This window comes from Silurus aristotelis (assembly GCF_946808225.1).
Source record: "Silurus aristotelis genome assembly, chromosome: 2".
Lineage (NCBI taxonomy): Eukaryota > Metazoa > Chordata > Actinopteri > Siluriformes > Siluridae > Silurus > Silurus aristotelis.
The window spans coordinates 2,179,309-2,204,026 of NC_139575.1; the positions used below are offsets into that span (position 1 = coordinate 2,179,309).

The 24,718-nt window shown below is 41.8% G+C and overlaps 2 protein-coding genes across 6 annotated transcripts in view; both read right to left on the reverse strand.

Annotated features, from left to right (window-relative positions):
- ube3a (ubiquitin protein ligase E3A) overlaps positions 1-1,206 on the reverse strand; it is an 11,773-nt gene extending 10,567 nt beyond the window's left edge. For 2 of the 4 annotated variants that reach the window (XM_083562862.1, XM_083562860.1), the window contains exon 1: positions 997-1,149. The gene's annotated coding sequence lies outside the window, so the exon portion shown is untranslated. Of the gene's footprint in view, positions 1-996 lie in introns of all 4 variants that reach the window. The other 2 variants (XM_083562859.1, XM_083562861.1) reach the window with 2 other exon arrangements.
- Positions 1,207-19,189: 17,983 nt separating this feature from the next.
- atp10a (ATPase phospholipid transporting 10A) overlaps positions 19,190-24,718 on the reverse strand; it is a 377,925-nt gene continuing 372,396 nt past the window's right edge. For both annotated transcript variants that reach the window (XM_083562478.1, XM_083562477.1), the window contains 2 exons: positions 22,286-22,473; positions 19,190-20,947 (listed from right to left, as the gene is read on the reverse strand). In XM_083562478.1, the coding sequence (XP_083418604.1) occupies positions 20,422-20,947; positions 22,286-22,473 (714 nt within the window). In that variant the 3' untranslated portion in view covers positions 19,190-20,421. The remainder of the gene's footprint in view (positions 20,948-22,285; positions 22,474-24,718) is intronic.

A 24,718-nucleotide genomic window follows, 5' to 3' on the forward strand; every position in this document is an offset into this window, starting at 1 on the left:
AAAGACAATCACTGACCACTAACTCCATCAACACTGCACATAACAGGCTACTGAGCAAATCCCTGATCAGAATAAAATAAATAAACTGATTGTTTGTAATCAAAACAGTTTGTGTGCGAAACCGGACGTTTATAGCTGCTATAACCTGACCGAGAACAGGAAGTAACAAACTGCTGAACATGCAAGTCTGTCTGTGTGTGTGTGTGTGTGTGTGTGTGTGTGTGTGTGTGTGTGTGTGTAAAAACTTATGCGTGTGTTAAATGATAAAAAAGGGGGACAAACCGCAATGACACCAGATGTGTGTAAGAAAACAAAACACACGCACCATATATCCTCGGTGTCGCAATGTGTACGTGTGTGTGTGTGTGTGTGTGTGTGTGTACAGAGTGTAAGCTGATTCCCATGGAGGACACGGGGGTATGACTGTGCACAAACACCTCCAGCAAACACACCGAAACAGCAAACCTTCACAGAACCAGGCGGGGGATGAAGTACAAACCCCGGGGTTGTTCCTCTTGAGGGAGAAAGCAGTCCCACACCTCGGGCTGAAGCTGTCAGCACCTTTAAACCGGGGAAAAGCGACAATAATAGCCGGCGCGATTCGGCTAGTTCGCACAACAACCCAGCTAGCAAACTAGCATATCAGGTGTTAGCTAGCTTAAAAAAAACACCACAGCAGCCTGTACTTCCGTGTCACAAAATCTCAACGCGATCTCACGCTTTATTGCGGTATTTACGCCGAATAAAACCAGAAACGGCGTTCCTAAACCTGTATATATTTATCTTTTATTTAAACCTTCCCAGTATATTAGCAAAGAAACAGACCGATTAGCTGACACATTAGCTAGCCGCCCCTCCTCCCTCTCCTCCCTCTCCTCTCCTCTCCAGCGCCTCCTCGTGCGCGCGCAAATAATCAAATGTGTGTATACAAATATATATATATATATTTATATTAAGTTATTTAGATGTAAAATGCCCCGTTGTGAACGCGTCTACCTCTGTAAATGCTCTGTTCGGGGTCAATAAAATCCCGCCGCTCAACATCACCGATCTCCCGCAGTCCCGAATTCCGCTCGCGCGCCTCAACTCCGGTGCCTGTACACAACATCCTCCGCCATCTTGATTCGGCTAACAGGGGGGAAGAGGGGGGGGGGGAGAGGGGGGGGGAAATAAAATCCGCCGAGAGCGCATCCCGGCTTGCAACGCGTCCTACCCGGAAGTGGGTCACTTCGGAGCGTCACGCCGTGCCGCCATCTTGGAAAGGGTTACACCGTGTCATGGTACACAGGGCGTCAATTCGATTCCATACGATTTGTAGAGCTCTTCTATCAATGGAAATTGTCCCAAAGCAGCTGTACACAGATATATTGGAGCATGTTTTAGCCACGTAAAATACAAAGTTTGCCTAATTTCGACTTTATTTATCGCAATTGTGATTTTATTCCTCGTAATTCCGCAAATCCACCTTTTCTTTTCCTCACAATTCCGACTTTATTTCTCGCAATTGCAACTTTATTTGAAAGTTTGAAGCTGTTGGTGTATAAACGAGGCCTCCTCTCCTCCATCTTCACTAACAGCTGGAACCAAATTCCTTGTGTCAGTCAACACACTTGACCAATAAACCCGATTCTGATCTGCCTTGTCTTGTTCGATCTCCTCCAGAGCTGATTGTTAGAGTTCACTCCAGGGATCAGGGGCTCAGTTTGATTCCATGCAATTCTTTCAGTAACAACAAGATCTCACGGTTAGTGAAACCACGCCTAAAAGAGTCCTCTATAATTTTAACCATTGTTTCACAGATCGATCTATTGATTGTAGCCGATTTAATTTTCAATGTGTAAATCTTTCTGGCACTACAGAGAGGTAGACGCTGCCCGATTGGCAAAAAATAAAGTCGCAATTGTGAGAAAAAAACTCGGAATTAGGCAAACTTTTTAATGTGGCAGAAACAGACTCCCATACAGATAACTCTTCTTCTTCTTCTTCTTTCGGCTGCTCCCATTAGGGGTCGCCACAATGGATCATCCGTCTCCATACCCCCCTGTCCTCCTTCTGCCTCTTTCACACCAACTACCTGCATGTCTTCCCTCACCACATCCATAAACCTCCTCCTTGGTCTTCCTCTTTTTCTCCTTCCTGGTGGCTCCATCCTCAGCATTCTCCTACTGATATACCCCATGTCCCTCCTCTGCACATGTCCAAACCATCTCAATCTCTCCTCTCACCTTGTCTCTAAAACATCTTACATGGACTGTCCCTCTAATAAACTAACTTCTAATCCTGTCCATCCTGGTTACTCCCAACGAAAACCTTAACATCTTCATGACTCCCATACAGATAACTATGTTACAAAATATGAATGTATGTTAGTACCTAGAAGTTTAAACCCTTATAAGTTTAGCCAGTAGTGACTGTGGTGACAGAAGAACTCCCTCGGATGTTATGAGGAAACAGACTCTAAAAGGGAATCCATGCATCCCAAGTTAGGTCAAGCAGGCTTTATTTTCATTTCAACCATATGAAGTGCAGTACACGGTGAATCAAAACAATGTTTCCCCAAGACCAAGGTGCTCCATCAGACAACATAAATTAACAAAAGGAACACAGAACTACACAGAACTTTAAACTAACAACACAAAGTTCCATATCATTGATCCACAAACTCATTCCAGCCTTGTGCAGGTCCACAATCTCGTCCCTGACGTCCTTTGACAGCTCTTTGGTCTTTCCCATGGTGGTGGAGAGGTTTGAATGGAAGAGGTTGATTCTGTGACTGGTGTGTTTTATACACATCATGAGTTGATATCAGGAGAACCTTCTTAGAGGTACAGGAATAATTTGGGTGTGTGGGTGTGAGTCAGAATTCTTGCTGGTTGGTACGGGAACAAATATTTATTTCACTCCATCAAATACAAATTAATTTTAAACCTTTTTAGTGCTTTTAATTAATGGATTTTTTCAATTTTCTGTCTCTTTGTTAAAATAAACCAATTATAAAAAAATCTGTTAATTTCTTTGTAAAATCAGGAGGGATCAAGTAATTATTTCCCCCACTGTAGATCTTCAGGGAGTTTTGTGTGGAGAACATCCTCAGCTGCAGCAGGTGGTTTCCAAATAAAGAAAGGACAGAGGAACGGCATCAGGATGGATCAGGCAGGTCTGCAGAGAAGAAAGGGAACAGAATCTCTGGTACCTCAGGAAGCTATTGAGAAAGAGAGAGAGAGAGAGAAAGAGAGGGAGGGAGAGAGAGTGAGTAAGTAGGAGAGAGAGAGAGAAAGAGAGAGAGAGAGAGAGAGAGAGAGAGAGAGAGAGAGAGAGAGAGAGAGAGAGTAAGTAGGAGAGAGAGAGAGAAAGAGAGAGAGAGAGAGTAGGAGAGAGAGAGAGAGAGAGAGAGAGAGAGAGAGAGAGAGAGAGAGAGAGAGAGAGAGAGAGAGAGAAGCGGGTCATTAGAAATGGTTATTTTTACATAAACATTAAAGACACTGTACAGTGTGATCTATAATATAAATTTTATCTCTACAGCTTCATCACCATTCACTGAGCCAGAAGTGACAGTGGTGAGAAAAAAAAACCTTCCTGAGACTTCATTAGATAAACAGTTGAGAGCAACCAGACTCAAACAGGAACTCATCCTCATCCTCATCCTCATCTTCATCCTCATCTCTGAATGTCCATTCATTACAGTTCCAGCATAGTTGGTTATCACGTGTTCACAGATGGAGACTCGTGGGTAAAATTGTTCATGGTGATTGTAGTCCTGAGGAATTATAGCAGACTTTATACTAATTACACTCCAATTCTAACTTCATGGTTCCCGAATATACCATTCCACAGGAACCTTATAGATCTCCAGGCTGTTTCATGTGGAGAACATCCTCAGCTGCAGCGAGTGTTTTCCAGATGAAGAGAAGTCGATCCAGAAGAAGAGCATCAGTTCCTTCTGTTTCTATGGAACAAACTCTGTAATTTTAGAAAAATTTCTTTGACCAAACAAATGTATAAATATCTACATGTTCCAGTTTATTCTCATTGAAAAATCCACCCTTAGCATGAAGACCAGCTGTACTCACTCAAATCAGTTCAGCAGAACATCAGAGAAATGCTATGAAAAAATATCAGGATGTAATTTGAAACCATACCAGGATACAAAGGTACAATAACTGTTCTTTTAGAGGTACAAACAGGAACACGGATGTACCAGTGTTTAGAGGTGTGCTGCTCTACCTGGTGAGCATTTCTACTCGTGCAGGTACATTCCTGTACCTTGATTTTTCTGTGTGCGAGTTTCAGATGATTCTATCTTTCCATTGACTCCACACACTCGCTCTGGCTAATGAAGATCTGCCCATACCAACATGGGGGACTCGCTCTCACTAGCAAAGTGGCTAATTTTGCGTCAAAGGTTCACATTTATAACGGGCTCAGTCCTAAATGAATACAACACGCAATAAATAAAGAGTGATATCTGATTCGTGGTGATGATATTCAGCACATGTTTAAAAATTAGAATAAAATTCAGACCAATAATCAGTTAATTCAACACAATGTTTTGGTGTAAATCAGTGGTTCTCAAACTGGTTTCCTCCATTCCCCATTTTAGGGGGTGGATTTTCAAGGCCCACCTGTCCTCCATCACCCCCAAAAAATTTTAATGAAATACTTAAAATTGTACATTTATTGAAATATCACGTTCTAAATAAAAAACAATAAATAGCAAGTTCAAATATAGAGAAAATCAAAGTGTAGTTTCATTAGGTTTCTAAACTGATGTTTTATTTGCATGCATGAACTAATAATTCGTTTGTGGTTGCTTCAAGTGTATGAAATGTATTTTTAATAGAAAAAAAAATCATCAATAAAGATTAATAAAGGACACAAAACAAGTTAAATAAATCCCGCTCTAACCTGTAATGTCTTTATTCTCCACTAGAGGCGCGCTCCCCACACTCTGAGAACCACTGGTGTAAATGATGACGTGTGTTTGTATTTTTCTTAGACGTGTGTAATGACATGACATGTCACCAGGTGGCGCAATCCGCATAAAAAACTGAAATTCAAGTAAGAAAGAGAAAACCCCATCTGCTGTTGCTAGAGACAGCGTTGTGTTGATGCATTCGCTATATTGGAGAGATATGAAGATCAATCTGAAGAGTTCTGAAGGTCAATGCAGGACCAACTTGGAAATCAAAAGGTGGTAAAAATTCAAAACACGGATTTACAGTTAATGTTCTTATCTGGTTCTGGTAATATTTAGATGATGTTCTCAAACACAAGGCGATGTAGTTCATCCATAATGCAACACTATAAAAAGTAGCGATGTGAATGTTTCTTTTTAATTTCCTACACGTCTTTGGATGCATGGAATTTTGCCTCCACTTGAACTAGGAGATCCAAACCTGTTCCATCATGACTATACCGCTGTGCACTAATCCAGCTCCATGCAGATCTGCGTTCCATGGGTTGGAAGTTGTGGAAGATCTGCTGTAGAGCTCCAACCCTATTGAACTTGAATAAATGTGAATGCTGCCTGCACCCCAGGCCTCCTCACCAGAAGAGGGAAGTAATGAGGCACAAATACTTTGTTACTGTATTTAAGTAGATTTTTCTAGAATCAATATTTTACTTCACTTATTATTATTTGGACTTTTCTTACATTTTCACACCAGACTCCAAACTTTAAATCTAATTGGTGACGTCAATATTTTTTAGACCATTTTCAGACCATCAACCTGTTTCTCGTGATTGAGCAGCTTTTCTGGATACATTCATTAGAGAACATTTTAAATGATATGGTATTAATAATATATGAATATTATGTGAGGTTCAGTTACAGCGTGACACTAAAACTGGTCGTAATAATCACTACTTTTTACTGAAGAACATCTCAGAGCCCAAACTTCATTACTTTAACTTGAGTGAATAAATGCAGTCAGAACTTCAACTTTTAAAACATCAGAATCTGCACTTCTACTGGAGTGAAGGACGTGTGAACCATGTGCTCCTCACCTCACCTACATCAGTACCTGAGGAACTAACACCCTTGTGTCTTCTCCACAAAATCGAGTGGAACATCTTCCCAGAAGAATGGCTCTTACTTAAAAACCTCTAACCTTCTTACTGTAGTTCACGAATACCAAATGTATCTCCACTCCAGTCCCATCAGTAAACTCTCCATGTGTTCCTCCTGAGAGTCGTCACGGCTGAAATACCTTTTCAGGAAAACCCGTGTACGTGTGGTTCAGACGTCTTCTCACAAGATTTTCCATGTATGTTGTATTTACTGGTTAGTTTCAGCCACAGTGTGATGATTTCACGTGTCTGAAGCAGGCAGTGATTTAATCAGTCGTTTCTTCACGTCGTCTCAGAGCAGCATCGTAAATCTCCACGTCGTTGCAGGGTTTTTATGGGATCTTGTCGTCCCCGGGACACAGAAGGTCCAGAGATTTATCTGATCTGTTATTTTTTCTCCAGGCGGCTGTAAACCCGGTGTCGCTGCGAGCCGGACGGCCGGGACTCAGGTTTACTGCTGCGCTTCTGAGGAAAGTTGCTGAAATTAAAAAGTGAAATGTTTCTGAACAGAAGTGCAGAAGGAACCTGATATTCACTTCACTGAGACCTGAAACATTTTACACCCTGTTAGTTTCTGGGAGGAAAAAGGAAACGTTATATTTCTATTATTATCATAAACTGGAGAATAGATCAGTTTACTGTTCTTTCTTTGTCTTTCTTTCATTCTTTCCTTCCTTCCTTCCGTCTTTCCTTCCTTCCTTCCTTCCTTCCTTCCTTCCTTCCTTCCTTCCTTCCTTCCTTCCTTCCTTCCGTCTTTCCTTCCTTCCTTCTTTCCTTCCTTCCTTCCTTCCTTCCTTCCTTCCGTCTTTACTTCCTTCCATCTTTCCTTCCTTCCGTCCTTCCATCTTCTTTCCTTCCTTCCTTCCTTCCTTCCGTCCTTCCATCTTCTTTCCTTCCTTCCTTCCTTCCTTCCTTCCGTCCTTCCATCTTCTTCCTTCCTTCCTTCCTTCCTTCCTTCCTTCCTTCCTTCCGTCTTTCCTTCCGTCCTTCCTTCCGTCCTTTTTTCCTTCCTTCCTTCTCTCCTTCCGTCTTTCCTTTCTTCCATCTTCCTTCCTTCCTTCCTTCCTTCCGTCTTTCCTTCCTTCCGTCCTTCCTTCCTTCCATCTTCTTTCCCTCCTTCCTTCCGTCCGTCCTTCCTTCCTTCCGTCCGTCCATCCTTCCTTCCTTCCTTCGGTCCGTCCTTCCTTCCTTCGTTCCGTCCATCCGTCCTTCCTTCCTTCCGTCCTTTCTTCCGTCTTTCCTTCCGTCTTTCCTCCCTTCCTTCCTTCTTTTCTTCCTTCCGTCCTTCCGTCCTGAGAATAAGAGTATATTGTCTCTGGTCTTTCAGACAGTATTAAGATGCTACAGTTATATTCATCATCCTGCTTTTCTCTCACTCTTTCTGCCCGCAAAGTCATTAAAGCAAAATTATTCACTCTCTTCTTCCCTCCTTAATTCTTTCTCCCAACCTTTTCACTGTAGTGAATAAAAACACAGATAGAGGATGTAGGTGGAGAACGAGGGATTATTACTGATAGAAATGGACGCAGCAGTGCTGTGAGGAGTAACGAGATGACAGGAAGTTGATGTAAAGCGCTGAGCAATAACTTTTACATCACTTCCTGATTAAACACACACACACACACACACGCACACACGCACACACACACAGTATGTTAGATTTCGCAGACACACTGTTTATCGTATAGCAGATTTATAAATGCTGGAATTTACACATTGACTCCACCCACCACCCAGATCCACCCACACGAAGCCCCGCCTCCAGAAGCCCCCAATCTTTAGGTTGAATTTTCTCCACTAAAGCAGCAGTTTGTAATATTTTAAAGATGTAAAATTAAAGTTTGAGCTCAAGCAGAATGATTCCAGATTGGATTTGTACCTTCTTTACTACACCCACCATCCATCCATCCATCCATCCTTCCTTCCTTCCTTCCTTCCTTCTTTCTTCAGTTTTCCTTCCTTCTTATCTTCAGTCTTTCTTTTCTTCTGCCTCTCCTTCTTTCTGTCCATCTTACCATCCATATTCCTTCCTTCCTTCCTTCCTTCCTTCCTTCCTTCCTTCCTTCCTTCCGCCTCTCATTCCTTCTTTCCATCTTTTTTTGCATATTTATTTGCAATATTTTCTTTTTATCATCTTCCTCCCTCCCTCCCTCCCTCCTTTTCTTTAATCATTTCTTCTTTCCTTTTCTTCTGCCGCTCTTCTGTTTTCTCCTTCTTTCCCTCTTTTTTTCAAAAAGATGCTGTTGGCCAAAGAAGGATTGAAAAAGGTCACATGAGACAGCAGAGGGTCAGAGGTCATTGCAGTAGGTCACAAAGTGTTAGTAAATGATTAAAGTTAATGAAGGACTTTGTGCTATTCTTTAGGATAAATGATTACAGCTACAGGATGGAGGTCTTCTGCATCTCATGTCCAAACCTCTTAGTAGATGATGTTCTTGCTCGTGTTTTTGTGTGTAAGGCTAATAAATTGCTGCGATTCCTCAAAGTGAGCAGAACGTTTCCCAAACGCATGCTTCGTCCTTTTATCTGTATCGAAAAAGTGACAAGCATAACGGTCTCCTCCGCTTTATTCCATCTCCTCCTCAATCATGTCTTCCTCCTCCTGTTCCTTCAGTGACAGGTCATTGCTCAATGCTTTCCTTTTCATCAGCTTTCGAATCTGCTTAAATAGCACTGACGAACAAACGCTCATCAATCAGCAGCTCCCACACCTTCCTCCTCTTACTCTTCCTCCTCACTTCAATGAAGGCCTGACACGACACCAGTCACATCCAGATACTAACAAACGTCTTCTCTGCGACGTCTTTTTCATTTCAGTACGTTCAAAAATCACTAAGAAATTCATCAGTCAAATCCGCTTTCAACTCTAAGCAGCGTCAAAGGAAAACTCTCTCCCTGTGTAGTTTTCTAACCTCGTCGATATGTGTCACGTCAGGAACGTGTGATTACAATAACGAAAATGCATCACGACGCGTCTCCTCGCACCGAGAAAAAAAAAACATCAAACTCACTTACACTTGAATATATTTTTGTATATAACACGCAGATTTTAAAACCTTTAAATCGTATTTTAAAGCAGTCAGCGTTCACATTCATTCATCTTTAACAGGGTTGGAGCTCTATAGCAGGAGATCTTCCACTCCAAACCATAAAAAGCAGATCTTCATGGAGCTGGCTTTGTGCACAGGGACATTGTCATGCTAGAGCAGGTCTGGATCTCCCAGAAAAATTTCATGCAACCACATCCAATGATGTTCTTTATAATTGTGCACCTCCAATTTATGTATTGGGTGTCCCAATACTATTGACCAAAAACATATAATGTTCATTTGCCTCACAAAAAAATACATAAAATACTTTTTGTCTTCTATTAAATGAATCCTTTTATTTTAATTGCTCAAATTCATATAGTCCTGAGACTAAAGCGAGGACATCAGTAGTCAGTATGTGTGATAATAATAATAATACTACTAAAAAAAAGATTTATTATTATTTAAATAATAATAATAATAATGGTAATAAAAATAATAATTATTGTCACATATTTAATAATTAAAAGAAATTTCCCAGCCATGTTTCATTAAAATACACGCCTTCAACAATCAGTTTTCAGCAGCTCATGGAATCGCTATTCAGGTGTGAATAGTGGAATGTGATTGGCTGGAAGTTCAGGTGTGAATAGTGGATTTTGATTGGCTGGAAGTTCAGGTGTGAATAGTGGATTGTGATTGGCTGGAAGTTCAGGTGTGAATAGTGGATTGTGATTGGCTGGAAGTTCAGGTGTGAATAGTGGATTGTGATTGGCTGGAAGTTCAGGTGTGAATAGTGGATTGTGATTGGCTGGAAGTTCAGGTGTGAATAGTGGATTTTGATTGGCTGGAAGTTCAGGTGTGAATAGTGGATTGTGATTGGCTGGAAGTTCAGGTGTGAATAGTGGATTGTGATTGACTGGAAGTTCAGGTGTGAATAGTGGATTGTGATTGGCTGGAAGTTCAGGTGTGAATAGTGGATTGTGATTGGCTGGAAGTTCAGGTGTGAAAAGTGGATTGTGATTGGCTAAAGGTTAAGGTGTGTTCAGGTTGCATTTGTCAGTTGAATCTAAATGAAAGCTCTGTTTATATGTAACCATTGTAACATCCAGTTCCAGTTCAATCCAGAGTGGGATGGCAATTGTACACATTTCCTAATGAGCTCCCTGGAGGAGTTTTTCCGTGTAGTGGAACTTCTATGGTGAAGATCTCTATCTCCTATCTTCCATCTCCACTATGAGTAGGTCCTATACATTCTGATTAATTCCAACTGAATCTATAATGTACATAACTGCTGCTCTTAAGGAGTCTTTCTGATTATCAAAATGAACATTGAGGTAACCAACAATTAATGCTTGAAGTATTTTGATTTGTGATGAAATCTGCAAATTCTATGAGGTCAGTGTAGGGTCCCTGGGGGCCTATAAATAATAATTAATGGAATTTGCTGATTAGACTTACTTTTGGACATTAAATATTTTATGTTAGTGTAAAAAACTTCAAATGTTTTTTACTGAGTGACGACTCGGTGCAGCTTGCAGACGGTCGGTTTAGCCTGTCTGTCTGCTCCCTGGCCTTGGCTCTGGACAGTCACTTGTTAACTAGTGCTGTTCTGAGACTATGACCTATACTACAAGAAATGAGAGCAGCTACTTCCCAAGTGGGATGGATACCGTCTCGCCCTAACAGGCCAGCCTTGCCCTTAAAATTGCTCCAATTATCTATGAAGCCCACATTGTTTTTGGAGCACCACTTGGACATCCAGCAGTTCAGCAACCATAATTTCACTGCATTTCCTTGCCTTGTACATGTGTAATGACAATAAAGTTGAATCTAATCTAAGAGAACCTGTGTTTTCCTAAAAACCTTAGATGACCTGCTATGTCCAGTGCCCTGGCTCCTGGTATACACATGACCTGTGCTGCTGGTGCCCCTTAAAGGTCTAGCTAATTTCTACGTGCCTCAGAATAGATTTTCATATAACCAGAGCGCTTTCAGGTTTCTCAGCGGGCGCTTCACTGAGGATAGCAAACCTGTTGGACACGTGAAGAGAAGAGGAATGGTGCTCCCATGGGCAAGCCTTAGCGTTTAGCTTTGGCTCTGCGAGTATGCCGCCGAGCCGTCACCCATTCGTCCCGCTGTAAGGGCTCTAATGCCGGAGTCGGGGGAATGCTAACTCCACCTAGGGCATCCAGACTTTCCCCTGCAGGTCCTGGACTGCTCTCACACTCACTACTTTTCTCTAGACTCTGGATGCGCTCCTCTAATGCTAAGATCTTCTCCGTCAAAGTGCAAACTAACTAACACTTCTCATAGATACAATTATCGCTAACAACAGAGAAAGACTAACTAAACATGTCGCATTCCACACACTGAATGAACTGGATGTTCCCCAAAGCAGAAAAATTACGTACCTTAATGTGGTTACTGTAGTGTGTGTGTTCGTAGATCTGATGGGAATGTCCTCCACTTACTGCTTTCAAACCCTCAAACAGGGAATAAAGCGCTCTTCCAAAAGAAAAAAAAGAGAATAAACAGAGCCAACGGAAAGTAGAGAATGCAAGAAATCAAAAATGATATTTTGAGATTTTAAAGCGATGAGAGAGAGAAAAAACAAAACTGTAAAAATGTAAATGCTGACACAAACACAAAATTCCCAGCCAACAATCAACAAGAGGAAGCTACGTCACTACGTCTGCCAATTTATCATCATCCCTTCAACTTCCAGCTTTACGTTCATCACCCTATCAGAAACTTTCTTCACCTCCACTACACTCTTACTGTACTCTTTCTTCAGAATCCCCCTACACCATTTCTCTTTCCATCCACACCATGATAGAACAGTTTAAACACCTCCAATGTTCCTGGTCTTACTCCCTTGCCACTTGGTCTCCTGAACACACAACATCTCTACCTTTCTCCTCTCCATCATATCAGCTCCCTCTCTCCCTTTACCAGTCATAGTACCAACATTTAAAGTACCAACCCGAACCTCCACTCTCCTACACTGCTCCTTTCCCTGCTGTCTCTGTAGACGTCTTCCTCCTCTCCTTCTCCTCCTTCTGCCAACAGTAGCACAATTTACTCCTCAGTCTTTGTGACTCTGTACACAGTTTGAAAGAATAAACACTTGTTTGTTGCTTCTGTATGTGACTGTAGCATTTGTGACAAGCAAAAGTGTGTGTGTGTGTGTGTGTGTGTGTGTGTGTGTGTGTGTGTGTGTGTGTGTGTGTGTGTGTGTGTGGGTGCTGAAGCCGCTGTCTTTACAAGGCCACTTGGGAAATTGAAAATATCTTGATTGTGGCTCATAAACATAATGAACTAAAGAGGAAGGTCACGTGTGAAGGTCACATCTGAAGGTCACGTGTGAGAGAAGCTTGTGTTTCCTCGTGAGCAGAGACTCTGCATTTTACATACACTTTTGTTTATAGAGCGGCAGTACAACGGCCTTTATAGATGAAATATCAAGATATTGCACGTGTTTATTGCGCCGTCCCAAAGCCACACCCACAACCGGTTACTGTTGCAATGCAGGTGACAATTTTCATTAACAAAATGACAGTTATTATCAATTTATAGTTACATTTAATGCTGTGGAGCCTCACCAAGATGGCAGCTGAGGAAACTCAACGATGTTCAAAATTCAAAACATTCGAAGGAAAGTTCAATTAAAAAGAATAATCACTAACACTGACACAATCAAAAAGAAAGAACAAAAAAGATTGATGATCAATAGGAATCGAAGATCTTTGACAGTTGCAGGTCTGCATGTACAGTAATGTGGGTGATTCGGTTCGTACTGCAGTTTGCTGACATTTATATCTTAACAATAATCTCTGCTCTTCTAAAAAGATTTTCCACTAGACTCTAGGATGTGGCTAAAGGGGATTAATGATCATCACAATGAGCTGATGGACTGGATCGGCTCTGAGCCCTTTCCTGTTTGCAGTGGTGATGGACAGGTCAGACAGGAGTTTCTGTGGACTATGATGTTTGTGGATGATATTGTGATTTGTGGTGAGAGTAGTGAGCAGGTGGAGAAGAGCCTGGAGTGGTGGAGGTACACACTGGAGAGAAGTAGAATGAAAGTCAGTAGGAGTAAGACAGAGTACATGTGTGTGAATGAGAGGGAGGGCAGTGGAAGGGTGCGGTTGCAGGGAGAAGAGGTGGAGAAGGTGGAGAAGTTCAGGTACCTGGGGTCAACAGTGCAAAGTAATGGAGAGTGTGTTAGGGAAGTGAGGAAAAGAGTGCAGGCAGGGTGGAGTGGGTGGAGAAGAGTGACAGGAGTGATTTGTAATAGAAGAGTATCTGTGAGAGTGAAAGGAAAAGTTTATAGGACTGTGGTGAGACCTGAGATGTTGTATGGATAAGAGACAGTGGCATTGAGTAAAAGACAGGAGGTGGAGCTGGAGGTAGCAGAGCTAAACATGCTGAGGTTTTCGTTGGGAGTGACGAGGATGGACAGGATTAGAAATGAGTTTATTAGAGGGACAGCACATGTAGGACGTTTTGGAGACAAGGTGAGGGAGGTGAGATTGAGATGGTTTGGACATGTGCAGAGGGGGGACATGAGTTATATTGGTAGAAAAATGCTGAGGATGAAGCCACCAGGTAGGAGGAAAAGAGGAAGACCAAGGAGGAGGTTTATGGATGTGGTGAGGGAAGACATGCAGGTAGTTGGTGTGAAAGAGGCAGAGAGACGGATGATCCGCTGTGGAGACCCCTAATGGGAGCAGCCGAAAGAAGAAGAAGAAAAAAGAAAGAAAAAAAATCTATGAAATATATAAAGAAAAAGAAAAGAATAAGATTTGAAATAACCAAATGTTTCGCAAGTAAAAAAATTATGCACATACTTTTAGGCGGATTTAGATTGTTAAGGCTTTCCAAAATTGAATTCTCAAAGCTTTTCATGCAGAAAGAAACCTCAATCTCGAAAGAGCTATCCGAGCGATTGAAATGTGAGCGATTGCTTGGGGAAATATTGGATAGCTACAGTTTAGCGAGCGTATCGCGTAAAGAGAACGTAAATAAGGAAAGCACACGGCACTGCGATCCATCCCACTTCAGTGATTAATTCCACAATCTCCAGGCAAACTAATGTCATTCTTCTTCTCCACTTCGGAGGGAAATAAGCCTTGATGCAATGCTGGTTGAGTGATTGAGATGAACACTTACAGAGGACAGAGCGATAGAGTTGGAGAGGAAGTGCAGAGGGCCAGCCGGGAGACCGGGCGGATCATTATCCCCACGTCAAGATGAAGGATATTTCAGAAGAAAGAAGTTCCGGTGGTCATTAATGAGCCTGAAGGCAGGAGTCGTAGGACGAGTAACGCCCACATCAGCACAGCCCTCCCCCCGACTGAGCCGTAATGGAGACTCATTAATAAACCCTCCCGTTCTGCCAACCTGAAAAAAAGCCCCCGCAGAGGCAAAGACCGACCGCAGCTACTCGGAGCAGAAACCATTCGTCTTCCAGCCTTGGCCTTGAGGAAGCTGCCAGGATGGAGCTCTCTTTTACAGAACGGGAAGTCAAGTCTCAGGATAAAAACTTTAAGCTTTGATTGGAATCTCGAGTCTCTAAGGTACAGGAATCAGAGTTTGGGCAAAATGGGGAGGTGGGAGCACAAGGATTAAGGCATTGGACTTTGAGTCTGAAGGTTTTGAGTTTAAATTCCAGCCCCACTGAGCTGTGACTCCTGGGCCCCTCAGCAAGGCCCCTAACCATATAGCTGTTCAGTAAATGTAAGTCGCTCTGGATAAGGGCATCTGCCAAATTCAATAAAAGTCTTACAGCAACAATTTTAAGTTAAGGGAAATTGTGTCTAGACGCCTCGATCAGAGAGTCTCTGCAGGTGCAGGTGGTGTTTAACAGGTGTAGTTTAGCCACTTAAAAAAGAGAGAAAAAAATTAAATAAATAAATAAATTACAAAAACAAAGATCAATAACTTTGATTTAAAGACATAAATATCAATAACTGAAATAAAGAAAGAAAGGATAATCACTAACTTTTAAAAAAGAAACACAAATAACAAATAAATAAATGAAAAAAGAAACAAATAAATACAGAAATAAATAGAAAGAATCAATAACTGAATTAAAGAAAGAAAAAGAAAGAAAGATCAATCACTAACTTGGAAAGAAAGACATGAAAAAAAATCACTTACTGATATAAAGAAATAAAAATTTAAATAGGAAAGAAAGAAAGAATCATTAGCATTAAAGAAAAATGAAGAAAGAAAAAAAAAAGAAAGATAGATGATGATGACCAATAGGACTAGAAGAACTTCGACAGTTGCACCTCTGCATGTACAGGGGATTAATGATCATCACACAGAACTGCAGCAGCATTAGTGAGATCAGTCACTGATGTTGAGGAGGTGAGAAGATCTTAAGTTCTGAACCCAGCCACACCAAGCTGCTACTCCAGGGCCCCTGAGGAAGGCCCCTAACCCAATAGCTGCTCAGTTGAATGAGTGAGATGTAAAAGGGCATCTGCCAAATGCCATAAATGTAAATGTTTCGGGGTTCAGTGGTTAGAACCTACTGAAAGTGCTCCAAAAAAAGAAAACTAGTGAACCAGAAACATGGTTATGGAGTAAAGGCTGGTCAGATCTCAAAGTCAGATCTGTAGAACAAACTGCTGGCTCTGGAGGAAACTTCTTGCTGTGTATGGAGCTGTGCTGCTGCAGAGCGATCAGAGAGCACAAGCTGACTCTTGGACATCATCCTACAATAGACATCAGAACCGCACCATGATGTTCTCCTTTCAGCAAGATAAAACTGGACCTGGTCTCTGAATTCCCCAGATCTCAATTCCATCGAGCTTCTGTGGGACGTGCTGGACATCTGATCCACCTCTCAACTTACAGAACTTAAAGGATCTGCAGCAGATACCACAGAACACCTTCAGAGATCTTGTGGAGTCCAGGCTTTGAGGGAAACTATGAAATCTTAGGCAGCTGTTTTAATGTTATGGCTGATTAGTGGAGATTTAGTGAAGTAATAATGTAATAGAAGGAAATGAAATAAAGCTTTCAGACTGTTTTTTACACAGAAATGCATTCAAGTTAATAAAAAGAACATTAAAGGGCTGAAAATGCGTGTGTGCATGAAGAAGAAGAAACAGGAAACGTCTGTTTTAAAAAGCAATTTACAAGTTTTCTTTATTAAATCTTGGATAAAATAAGTGTGAAACGCGATTATAAACCGTTTACAGCATCCGGAATATTCTCTAAAATAGTCTCGTCTCCAGTGTAAAGGCTTCAGGCAACAAAAAGGAAATATAAAGTTACTCCCAAGTGTATTTTTGAAACATCAGGGGACTTCTTCAGGATATACCACACACACACACACACACACACACACACACACACACACACACACACACACACACACACACACACACACACACACACACACACACACACACACACACACACACACACACACACACACACACACACCTCGTTTGTTTCCCAATGCTTTGGAGATTCCGTTCTGTAAAAATAGTTTGTTAAACTGAGAAAGAAATAAACACAATAAACACATTTGTGCTCGAGCTTCTCAGACCTGAAACACAATGAAGGCACATACTGACACTTTCACATGAGGAACCTGGAAAAGTTCAGATATTTATCAAATATTTAAACACTGTGCAGCTCCACATGAGATTCTCCAAAATACTGCAAATAAACTGAAAGAAAGAAATTTAGCACTTTATTTTACAGTAATATACTGATATTATTACTACCCCTACTCTTACTACCCCTACCCTTACTACCCCTATTACTATCACTACTCTTACTACCCCTACCCTTACTACCTCTACTACCCCTACCCTTACTACCCCTACCCTTACTACCCCTACTACCCCTTTACTACCCCTACTACCCCTACCCTTACTACCCCTAACTCTTACTAACCCATTACTATCCCTACTCTTACTTCCCCTACTCCTATCCCTACTCTTCCTACCCCTACTCTTAATACCCCTATTACTACCCCTACCCTAACTACCCTTATTACCTCTATTACTACCCCTACTCTTACTACCCCTTCCTACCCCTATTACTATCCCTACTCTTACTACCCCTATTACTAACCCCTACTCTTACTACCCCTACCCTTACTACCCCTATTACTATCACTACTCTTACTACCCCTACCCTTACTACCCCTACTCTTACTACCCCTTTACTACCCCTACTAACCCATTACTATCCCTACTCTTACTACCCCTACTCCTATCCCTACTCTTAATACCCCTATTACTACCCCTACCCTAACTACCCTTATTACCTCTATTACTACCCCTACTCTTACTACCCCTATTACTAACCCCTACTCTTACTACCCCTACTCCTACTCTCACTACTACTCCTGCTCCCCCTACCCCTACCCCTACCCCTGCTCCTACTGCTCCTGTATTATTTCTGGCGTTTGCTAGATGATGCTGAAACGTTACAAATCTGAATTTAGTAATAAGTAAGAATGCAGTATTATTTTGTACTTCTGTAACTAACGTGAAAACACACTAAAGTTACTACAAAGGAACTGTTTCTAACATTTCTTCCAACCGTGACTACACAATATACACACTTCCCACTAACGTGAAATATTACTACATTTATTACATAATACCTCATTAACTTATTATCTTATAACCACAGCGATGGTGACTTTGGCAACCAACCTTCTAACTAAAAAAAAATAATATTTATTTACTTCCAAACGACACTGTAAAATAAAGTGCTATAGAGACGAAAGGTCACTTCAGGATTGAGTGTGAACTCGAAGAAATTCAACCACGAACTTCCCTGAATCCTGTCTGAATTTAGATAATCAACAAAACCTCCAAAACCAAAACACACACACACACACACACACACACACACACACACACACACACACACACACACACACACACACACCTGGATGTGATATGGGCCAACAAACAACAACAATCAGTAGAAAAACAAACATTCCTATGAATCCCATATTCATAATGCGTTATAATGCACAAACGGAGTGCTATAATTTGTAAAAAATGTGTTCTAATGCCTGGTGTAAGCCTGTTAGAGTTACCCATACATACCACGTTAAGAAAAGACCTTCATAATGTTAGGCTACGTAATGCATTATAACAACAGTTAATGACGTAATGCATTAGAACCCAATGCATTGTGGGTATTGCAAAGGTGAAGCCTGACATAAGCCTGCTGTAGTTATCATAACGATTATGATCGGGTCAGGTGATATAACACTGCAGTGCTTTATAAAAACTGGTATAACATCTAGTTATAATGAGTTGTAAAGCAGAGGAGAGGTGTTATAAATACATTTATAAAGCTGCATATCTGATACTTTGCTATAAAACACCAGATCAGGCATTGATGTGATGTAACATGTAAAGTGTTATAATACCTACACACTGTTTAGGTTATAATGCATTAGTGCACAAGCTCTGGTATTGTTTAATAATGACAAAGCATCATATAGCTTACACGATGTGTTATGAAGCCTGACATAAGCCTGTAATAGCATTTTTGCCTTTTTTTTTTTACTATAAAAGTGTCAGCTGACATAGCACATTATAATATCTGTTCAAGTTGTAATGCATTATAACACAAGCTCGGGTGTAGGTTCTCGATATAATTGAATGTAGTTATGTCAGGCAACAATATGACTATCTGTTGTAAAACATTACGCATTATGTTATAAAGCGACATAACATTCTAACATCGGGTTGTAATGCATTATGACAAGGCGGGATCAAGTTTGTGAAAAAAAAATCGAATGCATTATAAAGCAGAGATCATGTGTTATTCTGGAATAAGCCTGTTATAAGCACATATAACACTATGAAGCATTGGGACCCTACGTCATAGTGTCAGGTTATATAACACTATAAAAATATTGTAAACCATTATAATACAAGCGGTTATCATTTCTAGATGTAATAATGCATTATGTATGGTGACATAACTGCCATATTCTTAGACTTGATAGTGTTCCCTAACAGAGAATTTCAGTATTTTGCAATGCGTTATATAGCATTCATAACAGCTTATAAGACACTGAGAGCTCATGCTCAAGCCTTATGTACTTCATTAGCAATTATAAGGCATTATATATGCATTATAACACATACACTTTATAAAGACTTTAGTAAATTTTTATTAGGAATACTGCAAAATATCACCAGGAATTATAGAGCATACATAAGCCTAAGGCTCATATGGAATTTTCCAAACTATACGTACGATCATGCCAGACACTAGTAGGTCTTATGTATGCGATATGACTATGTTCATAATGCATTTATGAACACAGGACTCATAGGAGGTGTCATCCCATTAACTTAGCACCGAAGATCCAATATTTCTTTCATTGGCCGGATTTAAAATCAGGAAAATGTGTTACAGTCAATTCAATAAAAATCCAGCAGGATATTAAACAATAAACAGCGAGGCACCTGGAATATGTTTTTGTTTTGGTTTCAGATCACATTGAAGTGTTTAACACGCTGAAATACAATCATTTAACCCTTAAAAACAAAAACCAACAGTGTTACCATAATGCTTTAGACGAATGAATCAGCCGACTGCATAATCGCATGTAATCATTTCTCAATTAAAAGGTTTTGCTTTATAAATATAAACCCTACGAAGTGTATATGACATAAATATGTCTATAAAACCATTCAGATTTATATACAAATAAGCAGCATGAATATTCATGAGATGCATCTTTGGTATTGACAGAATAAAAAAAAAAGGGAGTATTTGGCGTATTTCACCCCCGAGCTCCAGAATAATCCCGTACATTTCGGAATGTAGTGCGTAAATGGAAAAGGGGATGCATTAGTTATCTAATACTGTGTGTGTGTTTGTGTGTGTGTGTGTGTGTGTGTGTGTGTGTGTGTGTTGTGAAATTCCATACCAAGTGAACAGAAAACGTAACGTGAAAGAATTACCAATTTCCTGGTGAACGTCTGTGTGTGTGTGTTTGTGTGTATTAGTGTATCGGTGTTCCGAATAAATAACAGCTAAGGAATATAAACTTTAGGAATTTTAGGAATTGTTTTCCTGGTAGAAACATCCGTTCAGGACACATCCAGTTTTTCGTGTATTAATTTTTACTCTGAAAAAAACCCCATAATCTTTATTCCCCAAAAAAAAAACTGTACACATCTAAAATATATAAATGTATATAACAATAATAATAATAATAATCATAATAGTACCCATCTGATAAAACAATTCTGAAAAATAGAATTAAAATTTTCTCCAAACGTGCAAATCCGGCTGGGAATCATCACGATCACGAACCCGAAGGCGGTTCTGTGGGTTCTCCGGGACACCCGGGGGGGTTTAGGTTCTCCTTTTTATAGGTGACGCCCGGAGGACCGCCGCTAGGGGGCGATACGAACTGCACGCTGTCTGTGCGAGGAAGCAGCGGCGTAGAGGTGAGAACGGCGCCCCCATGTGGCCGTGGGTGATCTTTGGTATACGGTAGTGTGCTGCTCTCGGTAGGTCCGTGATAAAAGTTTTCGGAGTTCTGTGCCACGTGGTTCTCCGTGCTCCTGGAGCTCGGGGATGTGTCCTTCTTTTCCGAGTTCTTGGTCATGCAGCCATCGATGGTTCTGGGCTTGTGCTTGGCGTGAGCGGGGTGAGGGGACGTGAGGGTGGAGCTGCACGGTTTAAGAAAAGGCTTGCAGAAAGGGAAGAGCTTGGCCTGGTTCTGGTGGAGAAGATGTCTGCGGAGCTCTGAAGGCAATCTGTCCAGCTGACGGCCCACCTGCACTGGGCTGGGAAACACCGAGCCCTGACACGCTCTGTAGAAATATCTGGAAAAGACGGCAGAATTCCAGAAGAATGTGACGATAAACTGTGAGATGTGTGAATTAGTGTTGAGAGGCGAAGTTAAAGACAGGGAGACGCGTATTAGTGTTGAGAGGCGGAGTTAAATACAGGGAGACGCGTATTAGTGTTGAGAGGCGGAGTTAAAGACAGAGAGACGCATTTTAGTGTTGAGAGGCGGAGTTAAAGACGAGGAGACGCGTATTAGTGTTGAGAGGCGGAGTTAAAGACAAGGAGACGCGTATTAGTGTTGAGAGGCGGAGTTAAAGACAAGGAGACGCGTATTAGTGTTGAGAGGCGGAGTTAAAGACAAGGAGACGCGTATTAGTGTTGAGAGGCGGAGTTAAAGACAGAGAGACGCATTTTAGTGTTGAGAGGCGGAGTTAAAGACAGGGAGACGCGTATAAGTGTTGAGAGGCGGAGTTAAAGACAGAGAGACGCATTTTAGTGTTGAGAGGCGGAGTTAAAGATGAGGAGACGCGTATTAGTGTTGAGAGGCGGAGTTAAAGACAGGGAGACGCATTTTAGTGTTGAGAGGCGGAGTTAAAGACGAGGAGACGCGTATTAGTGTTGAGAGGCGGAGGTAAAGACAGAGAGACGCATTTTAGTGTTGAGAGGCGGAGTTAAATACAGGGGAGACACGTATTAGTGTTGAGAGGCAGAGTTAAAGACAGGGAGACGCGTATTAGTGTTGAGAGGCGGAGTTAAAAACGGGGAGACGCGTATTAGTGTTGAGAGGCGGAGTTAAAGACAGGGAGACGCGTATTAGTGTTGAGAGGCGGAGTTAAAGACAGGGAGACGCGTATTAGTGTTGAGAGGCGGAGTTAAAGACAGAGAGACGCATTTTAGTGTTGAGAGGCGGAGTTAAAGACAGGGAGACGCGTATAAGTGTTGAGAAGCGGAGTTAAAGACAGAGAGACGCATTTTAGTGTTGAGAGGCGGAGTTAAAGACAAGGAGACGCGTATTAGTGTTGAGAGGCGGAGTTAAAGACAGAGAGACGCATTTTAGTGTTGAGAGGCGGAGTTAAAGACGAGGAGACGCGTATTAGTGTTGAGAGGCGGAGGTAAAGACAGAGAGACGCATTTTAGTGTTGAGAGGTGGAGTTAAATACAGGGGAGACGCGTATTAGTGTTGAGAGGCGGAGTTAAAGACAGGGAGACGCGTATTAGTGTTGAGAGGCGGAGTTAAAAACGGGGAGACGCGTATTAGTGTTGAGAGGCGGAGTTAAAGACGGGGAGACGCATATTAGTGTTGAGAGGTGGAGTTAAAGACAGGGAGACGCGTATTAGTGTTGAGAGGCGGAGTTAAAGACGGGGAGACGTACCTAGGCAGGAGAGCGGTGATGGGTGTGACGACACACAGCAGGTAGAAAAGAGGATCTCCCAGCAGCCTCTGCATGCTCCAGTACGGGTTGGAGGGCGAGTAGCAGGTGGGGCAGGAGGCGTTGTAGCAGAGAGCCACGGTGAAGAAAAGCAAAATGCTGAACGCTATGGACACCCAGTTCATCCACGTCTGAGACACAACACAACCAAATCAATACTTTTTAAATCAGTTCTTGTTTAATAAAAAAGTAAAATAAATAAACAAAAGAGAATTAAAAATTTACAACAGAATAAAAAAAAGGATGGGGAAAAAAAAGGAAAGAAATCTAGAACAAGAAGAAAGTCAGAATGAGGGATAGTCTAATGAAGATAAAATGAGAGAAAAAAGATTGAGGAATAAAAAGATTAAGAACAGAACAGAACAAAAACATAATCAAGAACATGACTGGAATCCAGAGTGCAGCAATGCAAAAGAGCACAAATAAGATGCAAAGAAAAAGAGAGGGATGAGAAGAAGAGAAAAAAAAGAGAAGAGAAGGAAGCAAGCGGGGGAAAAAGGTAAAAAAAAAAAAAGAAGATAGAAAGAGAGAAAAGAAAGAGGAGGGGAAAGAAGGATAAAGCAGGAAAAAACTGAAAAGCGTTAAATGAGAAATAGCATGGAGAGAGAAATTCTTGAAAAATGTAATAAAATATACAACTATGAAAAAAGGTTTTCCAAAGGGGGCAGGACATGGGGGGCGGGACATGGGGGGCGGGACATGGGGGGCAGGACAGTGTATAAGCAACAACCCTGACATGTGTACGGCCCATACTTCACACGCAGAAACACATCGGCTCTAAATGTATTGCTGCAATGTCCTGCAACAAGGATCTACATCTGCCTCATTAATCCCACAGAAAGAGAGAGAGAGAGAGAGAGAGAGAGAGAGAGAGAGGGAGAGAGAGGGAGAGGGAGAGAGAGAGAGAGAGAGAGAGAGAGAGAGAGAGAGAGAGAGAGAGAGAGAGAGAGGGAGAGAGAGAGAGAGAGGGAGAGAGAGAGAGAAAGAGAGGGAGAGGGAGAGAGAGAGAGAGGGAGAGAAAGAGAGAGAAAGAGAGGGAGAGGGAGAGAGAGAGAGAGAGGGAGAGAGAGAAGGAAAGAGAGAAAGAAAATGTCAGGGTGTAAAATGTTCCACTCACATGCAAGACAAACACCTATTAGGTTTGGAGCGCTGTTTGTGTCAGACAAACATGTATCTGTATCACTCTCTCTCTATATATATATATATATATATGTGTGTGTGTGTGTGTGTGTGTGGGAATGAAGTTACCTGTCAGGGTGATGTATTACTGTGTACTATCTCCTGAATCATTCCAATCAGCCGAGCTGTGTGTATAAATATTCTGAACCTGTTCCACACTAAAGCTCATGGTTTTATCACATTCCCGTCCTGCACACTACTCTTTATACCAAATTCCCTACGCACTATTCCTCATACCCGAATCCCTACGCACTATTCCTCATACCCATAGATTCCATAGACACTATTCCCCGTGTGCTCTTCCATAGACACTATTCCCCGTGTGCTCTTCCATAGACACTATTCCCCTGTGTGCTCTTCCATAGACACTATTCCCCGTGTGCTCTTCCATAGACACTATTCCCCGTGTGCTCTTCCATAGACACTATTCCCCGTGTGCTCTTCCATAGACACTATTCCCCGTGTGCTCTTCCATAGACACTATTCCCCGTGTGCTCTTCCATAGACACTATTCCCCGTGTGCTCTTCCATAGACACTATTCCCCGTGTGCTCTTCCATAGACACTATTCCCCGTGTGCTCTTCCATAGACACTATTCCCCGTGTGCTCTTCCATAGACACTATTCCCCTGTGTGCTCTTCCATAGACACTATTCCCCTGTGTGCTCTTCCATAGACACTATTCCCCTGTGTGCTCTTCCATAGACACTATTCCCCTGTGTGCTCTTCCATAGACACTATTCCCCTGTGTGCTCTTCCATAGACACTATTCCCCGTGTGCTCTTCCATAGACACTATTCCCCTGTGTGCTCTTCCATAGACACTATTCCCCTGTGTGCTCTTCCATAGACACTATTCCCCTGTGTGCTCTTCCATAGACACTATTCCCCTGTGTGCTCTTCCATAGACACTATTCCCCTGTGTGCTCTTCCATAGACACTATTCCCCGTGTGCTCTTCCATAGACACTATTCCCCGTGTGCTCTTCCATAGACACTATTCCCCTGTGTGCTCTTCCATAGACACTATTCCCCTGTGTGCTCTTCCATAGACACTATTCCCCGTGTGCTCTTCCATAGACACTATTCCCCGTGTGCTCTTCCATAGACACTATTCCCCGTGTGCTCTTCCATAGACACTATTCCCCGTGTGCTCTTCCATAGACACTATTCCCCGTGTGCTCTTCCATAGACACTATT